This window comes from Nilaparvata lugens, chromosome 1 (assembly GCF_014356525.2).
Source record: "Nilaparvata lugens isolate BPH chromosome 1, ASM1435652v1, whole genome shotgun sequence".
NCBI lineage: Eukaryota > Metazoa > Arthropoda > Insecta > Hemiptera > Delphacidae > Nilaparvata > Nilaparvata lugens.
In genome coordinates this window covers 88,567,090-88,579,775 of record NC_052504.1, presented here as the reverse complement: position 1 = coordinate 88,579,775, position 12,686 = coordinate 88,567,090, and the positions used below count along the sequence as shown (strand labels likewise).

At 36.0% G+C, this 12,686-nt stretch overlaps 2 protein-coding genes across 3 annotated transcripts in view; one reads left to right on the top strand and one right to left on the bottom strand.

Moving 5' to 3' along the window:
* LOC111052290 (EH domain-containing protein 1) overlaps positions 1-267 on the top strand; it is a 33,386-nt gene extending 33,119 nt beyond the window's left edge. The window contains exon 12 of the mRNA XM_039419535.1: positions 130-267. Within this exon, the coding sequence (XP_039275469.1) occupies positions 130-204 (75 nt within the window). The 3' untranslated portion in view covers positions 205-267. The remainder of the gene's footprint in view (positions 1-129) is intronic.
* Positions 268-587: 320 nt separating this feature from the next.
* Positions 588-11,483, bottom strand: LOC111052289 (EARP-interacting protein homolog; the record flags this gene model as incomplete). Of its 2 annotated transcripts, XR_005570346.1 has the most annotated exon segments (6): positions 588-1,843; positions 2,077-2,460; positions 4,379-4,529; positions 7,359-7,506; positions 9,805-9,928; positions 11,265-11,483. XR_005570346.1 is itself a non-coding variant. In XM_039419536.1 (5 exon segments), coding segments are annotated over 5 exon segments (936 nt in total), but the record flags the coding sequence as incomplete, so codon positions are not given.
* Positions 11,484-12,686: the final 1,203 nt, after the last annotated feature.

The window sequence follows — 12,686 nt, the reverse complement described above, 5'->3', positions numbered from 1 at the left end:
ATGTGTTGAGAAAATGTTTGGCAGGTTGACTATTGATTTCTTCTATTTGTGTGTTTATCTCAGTATAAATATTGAAAATAATTGTTTTCAAATTGAATTGACTAGATTTTGTGTTGTGTTGTGTTACAGCGCTCTCTGTTCCGAGAATACCTACAGCAAAGCATCGATGACCCTGATTTGCTTTCGTTCCGGTTGTTGAACTAACTCATCACATTTTCGCTAGAATATAGACAAATTTTATAGATAATAAAGGTGTGCCTTCTAACAGCAACCTTTCTAAATGAAGATCCTATTTTCCATGGGTGTTGCCAAACCCATTTCCAAGAGTTGGCGTGAATTGAACAACGAAAGACAAAAGGAAGGTAAGATGAAAATACAAAAACCGTCAAATCCAAACAAAGTATACAAGCCATTATTCCGAGTTCGTTACACTCTGAAGTACGAACTTATACTGATAATAAAATACAGTTTTCTTCATGTTCTGGCATTCTTATGCCATCTAAGAGCATCATCTTCTGATAACCTCTTTACTCCTTTGAATTATCCTCTATGAACAGTAGAAACTTGGGTAATAATAGTCTCTCAAATGGAAATAAATCATAATTTTTAATACCATCTAATGGAATTATAAATACAGTAGATACATTATACACTCTAATTCGTATTTAAACAATAGAAACTCATAACAACAAATTTATTAATACATAAATACATTACGTATCCTTTTCTTTGACAATACAAAATTGGGTCATTATAGTTTGTGTAAAATAAGTTGAGACTTAGCCCTCGATCCGAAGAAAAATCCGAAGTAAATTTTACACGATTTGGCAACCCTGTAATCCTTTGGATGGAGGGCCAAGTCTCATCTTATTTTACACAAACTATAGAATGTAAAATTTACACGATTTGGCAACCCTGAAATTTCTTCGGATGGAGGGCCAAGTCTCAACTTATTTTACACAAACTATAAATTATCTAAGCTTGAGATAGATATTTAACAGAGATACTCAAGCTTGAGAAGATATTATACAAAAAAAAAACTATAAATACATAGGTTATCACTTCCTTAAAAAATGGAAACATTGGTGGAAGATACTGCATCATCTCAGTTTGATATGAATAAGATGTATTACTAAATAATAGAATACAATCATAATAAATACAGTACATTCTCAGCATGAGATAGATAACATATCTAACAAGATAATAAGATGAATAAGTTTCGGCGCAAGTAAGCTAAATAATATTAATTTTGAATACTTGAAATTATGTAAATACAAGTTGATATATTATTGATTGAAATTAATGAGAAATTGCATTAGCTCAAATGCTAACGAATATGAACCGAATATAACGAATTACATTGGTTTTACATTGAATATAACTTGATATATTATTGATTGGAATAAATGAAAATTGCATTAGCTCAAATGCTAACGAATATGAATCGAACATAACGAATTACATTGTTTTTATTCAAGATTACATATATAACAATAAGATTAATACTCATTAATCAATATTAAACAAAAATCCAAAGTTGAATGCTGTAAACAACCACGAAGACTTCTGCTATTGCAAATATTGACTAGGGCTAATTCTTGGATAATGGATAATAGCTCACGCCGAATTTCCTTCTAGCTGTTCACCCTGTCTCTGGATGGTTTACAGCATTCAACTTGGAATTTTTCTTTAATGATTAATATACAATTTTATCCATTTTCAAACCCAAATATGAAAAAAAGTTGTTAGATCACTCCAGTGTTATCGGATGGACACGTCAAGTTGTCGGTCCCGGTTGAAGTATGACAGTCGTAAGACACACATTGATTGCTTAAATGATCTCTTTTCTGTATAGGGCTACTTTTTATAGAAAAAGAAAGAAAAATAAAATTCTCAGTACCCTTTATGAATTATTTAATCACAACATGTTTCGGACATTGATGCCATTTTCAAGTGGACTTAAAAGTGGACAAGTGGACTTGAAAATGGCATCAATGTCCGAAACATGTTGTGATTAAATAATTCATAAAGGGTACTGAGATTTTTATTTTTCTTTCTATTTGCTTAAATGATATATTCAGGCGAGGTGGAATCTTCCCACAAGGGGCTCTCCACCAATAAAAGCCATAGGAATTTGCATTTTATGAGGAAATGACAAGAACACTATAGATACATAATCATGATAGACCTAGCCACCTTGTTGACTAGGAGCCGGCCGTCATAGCTGAGCGAGGCAAAACACCAGGGGTTGGCGGCCGACCACTCGACGCAGTAGACCGAGTCCTCGTGTTGGTCGTGCCTCGCGAGGACGCCGTCTCGGGTCGCTCGGGTGCTAGGCTTGTCGGCGTCGTCATCCTCATCGACCTCGTCCTCGAGGGGCGCCGAGGCGATCGACGCCACACTCGACAGAAGTAGGACGCCGTCGCTCGAAGCGGAGAGCACCAGCTGGTCGCGTACCTGATTCAAGGGAGATTTGAATTTGTTTATTATAAATTACAGATTCAAACAACAAACGGTTGTGACAATTAAATGATAAATGTGACATGAAAGAAGAAGAGGAGGAGGAAGAGGAAAAAGAAGAAGAACCTGGTTCAAGAGAGGTTGTTTCTTAGAAAACATTACAGATTCAAACAACAAACGATTGTGACAATTGAATGATAAATATGCCATGAAAAACGATAATTTATTCTTTTATTGATTCAATGATACACAATTATTTTTCAATTTTATGGAGGATCAACAGACACAGCCCAAAACTGTTCCTCCCACGAATTTTGATTTATAAAATAGTCCAGAAAAAAGTAGGTTATGTTTTCTCCACTTTATAAAATGTTGTCCAATTTTCTGACCAAACTCTTGAAACATGAAATTTTGAATTTATTTATTTATTTATTTATTTATTTATTCATTTTCTTTACATACAAAGGCTCACAGAGATCCATAAAGAGCCTTATTTACACAATTAAATGAAACAACAATTTAACTTATATACATTTTGAAATATAGTAAATAAAGAAAAGAAAGAAAAAAGCATTTACACAGTTGAAATAATCAAATTAATTACATTCATATAGAGAAAAATTTAAGAAAAAAAGCAAAAAGCATTTACTCAGAATAATCAAATTAATTTCATTATTATAAAGAAAAATGTGAAAAGAATGAAAGTAAAACAATCCTTTCCAAAGATTCTAGAGGAAAATACAATTAAAAAAAAAACTATTTAAAGATTACGAGAAAGAAAATAATAACTAATAAAAAATAGCTAAGTAAACAGAAAAAGAAAAGTCTTAAACTAGGAGAGTTCCAGCCAGAGTTTACAAAACAAATCATCTCAAAAACGAGCGTCTTATGATAGATTCAGTTCACAATGTTTCTTATATTCAACTTATGTACATCAACTTATATTCAATTTATGACAAATCATCTCAATTCATGGCCATAAATTTCTCTTCATTTGATTATTTCTTCCATAGTTGATTCGGAACTTGTTGACTGGTACTCATGGAGATCTCTAGCTAATTCTGGAATTTTGGAAATAGCCTATCGCTTATTTCTCTCTCACTTGTCTAATGCCGCTTCCACACTCTCGCCAAGAGCGTATAAATGAGCGTGAGTATGGATGGCTTCCATGCCAGCGCTCGCCTTCACTTGCCTTTGCTCCGATTTTTTCGAGACGAGGCGAGTCCAACCAAGCGAAGGCGAGTGGCCAACCGAGCATTCACAAATAACATATCCCATTCAGGCACTCGTCACATTGCAGAGTAGATGGCAAGACCAGCTTGGCAAGCGACTTGGCGAGAGAGTGGACTAGGCATAAAAGTCTGATGACTGTTAGGGCTCAACCACTGACTCTTTCGTACATGATATTATTAGGTGAAAAAGTTCAATTTATTAGAAAAATCAAATATCGATTTTAGTATTTTAATGAATTGATTCCTAAATATCGAGACATCGACTCCTAAATATCGATATATCAAGTTATGAATATCGATAAATCAATTTGTGAATATCAACATAGAGAAACGATAGCATAAGTATGATATCCCATGGTATAGGGCGTTTATGTCGCAACTTTTACTGTTATCTCAAGCCGATTACTGTCGATTATTGTCAATTTTTAATGTTTTGTTGGGGTGAAAGTGTATGAACGACACAATTTGAGAGACTACCAGTGTCACACAGCTGCAAGGGAAAGAACTACGTGAACTATCGGCTTGGGATAACAGTAAAAGTTGCGACATACACGCCCTATACCATGGGATGCTATTGTTTCTCTATGATATCAACTTGTTAATATCGAAAAATCGACTTGTAAATATCGAAAAAATCGCCTCTTGAATATCGATAAATCAAGTTGAGAATATCGGTGCGTTACCTGGTTGTAGCGCACGACCCAAACCCAGTGCGAGTGCTTGGCCAGTGTGAGTACGGGAGTGGCCGGCTGGCGCAGGTCCCAGAACTTGCAGCTGGCGTCGTCTCCACACGACGCCACGTAGAACAGCCGGTTCGGGTTGAAGTCCACGTCCCTAAAATCCAACAACCAATCAAACAAAACAATTACTATAAAATAATTTTATTGTACGAGAAGTGGTGTTGTGGTATTCCTCCATAATTGAAAGATTTGATTGTACGGAAAGAGATGAGGTATTTCTTCATAATTGAAAGATTTGATTGTACGGAAAGAGATGAGGTATTTCTTCATAATTGAAAGACTTGATTGTAGGCTACGGAAAGAGATTTTGTGGTATTTCTCCATAATTGAAAAATTTCATTGTACGGAAAGAGATTTTGTGGTATTTCTCCATAATTGAAAGAATAATCTTCAGTTCATATGTTGTCATGAAACCTGGTTCTGTAATTCAAATTGATTTTGAACAAATATAGTGGCATTGGCAATATATATGTCTTATTCTCTCAATTACTATGAAAAAGTTTCGATAACAAAAAAATATATATTTGCTGAATGGTTTGGTGTGCAGGGTAGAAGAACGAGGGAAAATACCTTGCCAACTATTCTCGACAAAAGTCAGCACTTGCTATTCGAGATTCACGACAAGTCAACATTGTACGTCAAAAAATAGCTTTGAATAAACAAACAAATTCCCGAATAGAATATAATTCTTTATTGTCATTAAACACACAGTGCAATAGACATAGTCATCAGGAAACATAAAACATATAACAATCACACAGACAAATACAAAATAAAGCGTTTCACAGATGTCAATATGGAGTCGGAACACACATCACAATAAACTTCAACAAAAAATGAGTTCTATACATAAATGATACATAAATAGATATAGCCTATGAATATATTTAAACATTGGAATAAATCATAAAAAAGAAAGGCTCTCCATACTCAAATCATGTCATTCTTGGAGTGAATATAGTGGTTTGGATTTCAGGAACTTGTACATTATAGTAGAATAGAATAATAACAAACTGAGTATTGTCCACTACACAACATCAGTCACAATATAAGTGCCGTTTGCACAGTATCAGTTTAAACTAGATTAAGTCCATATCAAGTCTCGTTCATTATAATGTAGTTAATTTTTACTTTCCTTGCCCTATTACCATAGGTAAGGAAAGTATTGCTTTCCAAAAAAATTTAAGGTACCCTAATTTCATGTTTTCTATACGTTTCATTACTTTCCTTGCCCTATTACCATAGGTAAGGAAAGTATTACTTTCCAAAAAAATTTAAGGTACCCTAATTTCATGTTTTCTATACGTTTCAAGGTCCCCTGAGTCCAAAAACATGATTTTTGGGTGTTGGTCTGTGTGTGTGGGTGTGTGTGTGTCTGTGAACACGATAACTCCATTCCTAATTAACCGATTGACTTGAAATTTTAAACTTAAGGTCCTTCACCATGAGGATCCGACCATAAGAAATTCAATAAAATTCAATTCAAGATGGCGGATAATGGCTAAAACCATGTTTTTCACGGTTTTCTTGAAAACGGCTTTAACGATTTTCTTCAAATTTATACCCTAGATAGCTATTTATAAGCCCTATCAACTGACATGAGTCTCATTTCTGGGAAAATTGCAGGAGCTCCATAATATTCCTGAGAAGAATGAATTTGTTAAATTTCTATTACGATTTTCTCAAAAATGACCAGACCGATTTTTTTCAAATTCATACCCTGTATAGTTATATATCAGCTCTATTAACTGGCATGAGTCTCCTCCATGAGAAATTAACAGGGGGTCCACCCCATCCTTGAGAAATTTACTTTGTAACCTCCTTCTCGTGCGTGAGGTAGGTAGGTAGAGCAGTTTATTCAAAAGAACACATGTCGATATTTTATTTGTAGAACAGCTGTTTGACAACTTTAAAAAATCCTCAAATTTCATAATTCAAACAAAGGAAAATGTACTATGAACACAATCACAATAGTATAATCGTAGTTTTAATATTATTTAGCCGCCAATCGGCATAATGTTATTCACCGAAATTACCCTCTTTTAAGAATGAGGCTTATAGATCAATGAGCAAGGAAAGTTGTGTGAGTGTACCACACCAGATTTTTAGTTTAAGTCACCAGCTGATTAAATTCATTTCAAGCTTTGACTGTGCAAAAGGCCAACTCAAGTCTACAGGGTCACGCACAAACGCAGCTAGTTTTCACGTCAAAAGAGACCACCATGCCTGTTTTTCTCACGCTAAATCTCGCATCACATTAGGCTGCCAGTGGGACACCAGAAAGCAACCATTGGCGGCCCAGTGTAACGCTAGCTGGGACATCATCAGTAGGGCTGGCGACCCTAGTGTAATGAACGCGATAAGAAATAATGCCCCGTGACTAGCTCTGACACTTGGCTACCCACTGGTGGCCTAGACTGCAGGAGACTGCAGACCTTACTCGAATTGAGCAATTTTGTGTATCACAAATGTTGGAACAACCAAAAAATAGCTGAAAATTTATGATAAAATCAAAATATTTTAGACACAGATTCAGTTTGTACGCTATAAAAAATATATACCGCTATAAAGTATTATAATGTACTTGTTCTCAACATCATAGAAAACATTGTCTTTCTGTAAGACGGTGGAGGTTTTTGTGGTAGAAACTCAAATTGAATAAAAACTCAAAATTTTTACAACCAGTTGAAAAAACAACAAAAAAGTTCGGTTGCTCGAAATTTCCAAATCACTTGGAAAAGATCGTTTGGTTGTTACAATAATTTGTGTTGTAAAATCAGAAATTAACATATTATAACCATTATTTATCTATCTACCTTGATAAACATTAACTTGTAGAAATCATTAGTCTAGTATTATTTTGGCAAATAATATGACTGATGAATAATACAACGAAATAATTTCAAATGACAGAATAACTGACCTAACGAGCTGGGAGTGAGCATTGTCTATGGTCCATGCCTGCTTGCTGGTTCTCAAGTCCCATCCTCGAATCGTCGAGTCATTGGCTGTGGCGAATTGTGAACTCACTTGCTGATGATTCCATTTACCAGTGGTGAACCTTGGATGACCTGAGAAAACATAGTTCAGCCATAGAGAAGATACTGTTAATATTGATTACTTTAATATAAAAGATGCCGTAAATATTGCATTATTATTCGTGTCTGGTTCAGCTGTTTATTTCCTCAGACCTGATATAAACTGTTCTTTTCTTGAATATAAGTGACAGAGAATGAAGTATCTATAGTGAGGTCCACGTTATAATAGCAGTGGACCAAGATAGGAGAACATTGTTGCCGATTTTATTTGCAGAGAACTACAAGCTGCCTTCAAGGGCCAGACCACATAAAGCGTTTTGCCGGGCGTTTTTTCAGGAGCCAACCCAATTAGCCGATCGGAGAGTTTCCTGTCCTGTCGATTCTGAAAACGCTTGTAAAAACTCTTATGGTCGGTTTCCGAGCTCGGGATTCAGCTAAGTTCTAGACTTTAACTGGCTTTAAACTCTGGAGTCAGAAAATTGGCTTTCCGAGTCAGAGCGTTAACGTAGTCGAAGACTTAAATAGACTCTGGAGTTTAGAGATCATGTTAGACCCTGGAGTTCATAATTTCGCTATATGAGTGAAGGGCTTATAAGTCCAGGATTTGAATTAGATTCTCGCCTCTTTCCGAGTCAAGGATTTATCAAAAATCGTGGCATAACCTAAAAATGCTCAAGAAAAATAATACAAGGATTGCCTTGGAATTAATATTCCAATCTGAATGTTATTAATCAATGTCATATTCAACATATTAATAATATAACAATAATAAATTATTATTCCAGTTTTTTCAAAACAAATACGTTTTCAAACTCAATAGCCTAATGAAATTTTTATTCCAAAATCACTGGTTAGGATCAATGATCAATAATAGCATAACGTAAAATGACATGTTTATTCATTCACCTTTCAAAAGTTTTGCTTTGAATAGGCCTAAAAAGAAATCGAAACGTATTTTTACAAAATAGTTTGGAGAGCATGCTCATTTGAATTATCCCGCTGCAATCAGCTGTTTCCGTTTTTCTATAATGCCAACAATACAACAGAAAAATAATGTGAATTTCCCTCATGTTTACTGCGTTAAAGTCCTGGACTCAAATAAGTCGAGAACTTAATAAACCCTGGAGTTTAGAAGATAAAATCGTGACTCAGAAAGTCAATTTATACCCGAGCGCTTATTTAAGTCCTGGACTCTGTAAGTCCTGAACTTATAAGCTGCGTACACATATTCGTGCTTCCAACCCGCACCGAGCACGCTCCTCCCTCGTACCGCCCTCGTACCACCATCGAACAACAGTCGCGCCGCCCACGCACCCATCATGAACGTTACGGAAGATGGTAGATCTTCTCGCGTTCCCCGGTCGAACCATTGTTGCTCGCCGGTCGATCATCAATCGCTCTGCTGGAGTGACGTTCGGTTGCGGAGCAGAGCGACAGTCTGTACGCACCTATAGATCCCAAGCTCGGAAACCGGCCCTAAATGTGGTCTGGCCCTAACTGTTCTATCCCGAATTTTTTAAAACATTCTGTGAATATTTGATAACGTTAAGCTCGTACACATATACGCTCTTCCAACCCGCACCGAGCATGCTCCGCCCTCGTACCGTCCTCGTACCACCCTCGTTCCTCCATCGAACCACAGTCGCTCCGCCCATGCACCCATCATGAACGTTATGGAAGATGTTAGATCTTCTTGCGTTCCCCGGTCGAACCACTGTTGCTCCCCGGTCGATCTTCAATCGCTCTGCTGGAGTGACGTTCGGTTGCGGAGCAGAGCGAAAGTCTGTACGCACCTTAAGGTACGAATCTTTATTATATTAAAGCGTATTGTTGGTGGAACTAGGACATGAATATGTTCAGAGCCACCTGCACAGAATATACAGAATGGAAACTTGTAATCAATCGCCCATCTAACCAATGCTTTTTACATGACCCCAATACTAAACACGTCACGTGACCTTGGGAAGTTCCAATCCTGGTCTTCTGATTGGCTCGTGGCAGTGAACGAGATCAATTGATCCGGATCATTGAAGTGATCCGAACCTATCATCAATACTATTACAATGCGGCGCTTCCTAACAAGATGGCGGATTTTGGCGTCAGGATATAGCCAAGTTTCCGTACTGTATGTATCCACCTGTATCTCTCCCCATTATTTTCGATCAATGAGCCAATCTGGCTTAGAAAAATAATAAGTCCAATATTAAAAAGTCTCGTCCCATAATTATAATGATAAATCAAAACCAATCTGGAAGTCAGGCAAACAGTAAGCTTTCTTCCTCAACCAATAAATCAACTGACAACTAATAATTAATACGAGTAGTTGCTTGCCTTTTCCTTCAAATGCCACTTTATAGGTCAATCGAGGAGCTGCTTCTCCAACATCCCAGATGAGAACGTGGTTGTCAACAACCGTGGCCGCTTGCTCTGTCTCTGTCGGGTGAAAAGCTGTCACCTGCTCACAAAAAAACACTGCAATCATTTTTAAAACAAAACTGGCAACTTCTACTTACCCTGAGTGAAACTATGTTGGATAGGCCTAATGTAAAAAAATAATGAAATAATTTTCATTTTGTAAGTTTTCCAAAAACAAAACAAGTACCATATGAATTCTTGAGCTGTAAACTATAAATTTTCAAATACAGTAAATAATAATATTATTGAATTGCTGAATACGTGTTCATCACATTATTGCAGTTTGTTTTGTTGGTGAAGGCCAAGTTGAATAAAGCTTGTGGTACGTAAATACTGGTTCTTTAAATTTAAATAGCTCAAAATATAAGCTTCAATTACTCTGATGTAGGCTATATAAAACGAATCAAATCTTTGTGCTGAATAATATATCTATTCAGAAAAAAACACATGCATAGAACATATAGAAAATCAGAAAATGTACTCACCAAATCCCAAATCCAACATGTCGTGAATTCAACATGTTTGCCTACTTCTATTTGATGTAGAAGGTGGACAGTTGGATAGGATAGATGAGAGGAAAAGATAGGTGAAATTATGCAAACCTATTTATCCTAAATGTTGTTAAAGTTGGTTCCTTGCTGTTTTCCCGTTCTAAGAGTTTACTGTCTGGATATATAACACTATGACTTGACTATTGATGAAAAAAAAATGAGTTCTGGCATTCATTTTTCACTAAATTAATACGAAACGTGAGTAACTTTTCACGTAAAACGAAAATGCAACTCATTTACACGAATATAAAAATATATATGCTGAATTTCCTATAATATTAAACGACACGAATATTTAGGCAGATTCAGGACGAATTTCCTGAATCTTAAAGCCTCGACAGGGAGTGCTAGCAATACGAGAGCTGAACTCACACTGACTGGCAAACTATCCAATGCCTGGAGCGAGAAATTGATGAGTAATAGATATTATAAAATTATAGAAACTCTACTGCCATCTGGCAGTCAATGAGCGAATGAATACAATTCAAATGGCCTCAACAGCTTGCTTGAGACGAATGTAGTAGAGAGAGATTATAATTTAAATAAAATATTGTGATAATCCAGTAGAATTGGGGGTTTTACTTTATAAATTCCAGGATTCTTCGCCTATCAAGAGTGTTCTATTAATTTATCGACATATAAAGAGGACTCAGAATTAAATTTGATGTACAGCATTACATTTATACAAATTTATGGAAATTTTTCACTTGGCATTTAGCCTACTCGTAGTTATTGCTTTCAATTTAGAATACCGTACTTTATTTATTAATCCATACAATGATACACAAAACATCTGTTTATACTATTATCATAATTGAAACTAACCTTAACTTGAGTTCCGTATTGTGCAGTATCGAATAGACAGAGCTGTTCGAGTGGGGTGGAGGCATCGCTGGGACTAGTCTCAGGCATTCTCCATAATGCACTTTTCATAACACAGTCATTATCTTCTGGTCTCAACGTGTTGTAGCAAGTTGCTAACACGTTTGGATCCTTGGGTGATGACGTCAGAGACCAAACCTCTCCAACGTCGTGTTGATACACCTACAACGTCAATTTTCAAAAATAAAAATATATCTTGTAAATCATTAATACTAGTAGTAGTACTGTGAACAGTAGACCTCGCGCAGTTATAAACCACAGTCTCCTCTAATACTGTCCATCAGAGTAAATTCTGTCCTGTCCTGTCGTGTCGGCGAGATATCTGTGTATAAACGACTAATGGCTGTTTGGGTTGTTCTATCGACAATGCTAATAGTTTGATGTAAACAGCTATATGCTACTGCCATCAAAAGCTTACCGAGTTGAAAGCAGAGAAAAGTCGGGAGAAAAGAATATGCTACTTTAAGTTATAAATTGCATGCCTCACTGCGTGCAATTAATAGTCCACACAACAGCTGTTTTTTTACTAAGTTACATTGAGATAATTGAATTGCATGCGTCATTACATGCTATTTATAATCCACTCGACAGCTGATTTATGATGAATAATTCTATAGCCTGATTTTTACTCTAATATTGGCGTATGAAGGAGGCTCCTTTTCCTTTTATATTAACCTTGAAATGCAAAATTTCCAAAAACCTTGTATATACGTCGACGCGTAATTTAGAAAGGAACATACCTGTCAAATTTCATGAAAATCTATTACCGCGTTTCGCCGTAAATGCGGAACATAAAAACATAAAGAGAAATGCAAACCTGTCGACTTGAATCTTAGACCTAACTTCGCTCGGTCAATTAATCTTGCACTTTTACAACAGTACTCACGGTTTTCTTGTTTGACGGACGCGTTTCATGGCACGGTTTCCGTCAAGCAAGAAACCGTGAGTATTGTTGTAAAAGTGCAAGATTAATATTAATTATTTACAAGATATTCATATCAATAGTTCAAGTAGGATGAAGACAAAAGAAGAAAAAATCGAATTATATTTTCAGCTAAGTTTATAATTGATGTAAATAGTGATATTCCCTACAGACTGATGGCATCTTCAACCTGAATTTTTTAAGCTCTTCAAATTCTTTCGTTCAAGTGAGTCAAACTTGCTATAGTATAAGATTCACTCCCAACTGTCAGCATTCATTATAAATATAAATAGAACCAATGCTTCTCATTCAACCAGTCTCTTCAGCTTCAAAGCAAACTCTCTGGCATCAATGATGTATTACAATTCACAGCCCTAGCAGCTGACATTACATATTGGCCGTTTTCACACTTACCGATTGTCGGCCGACACCCAGAATTGTCT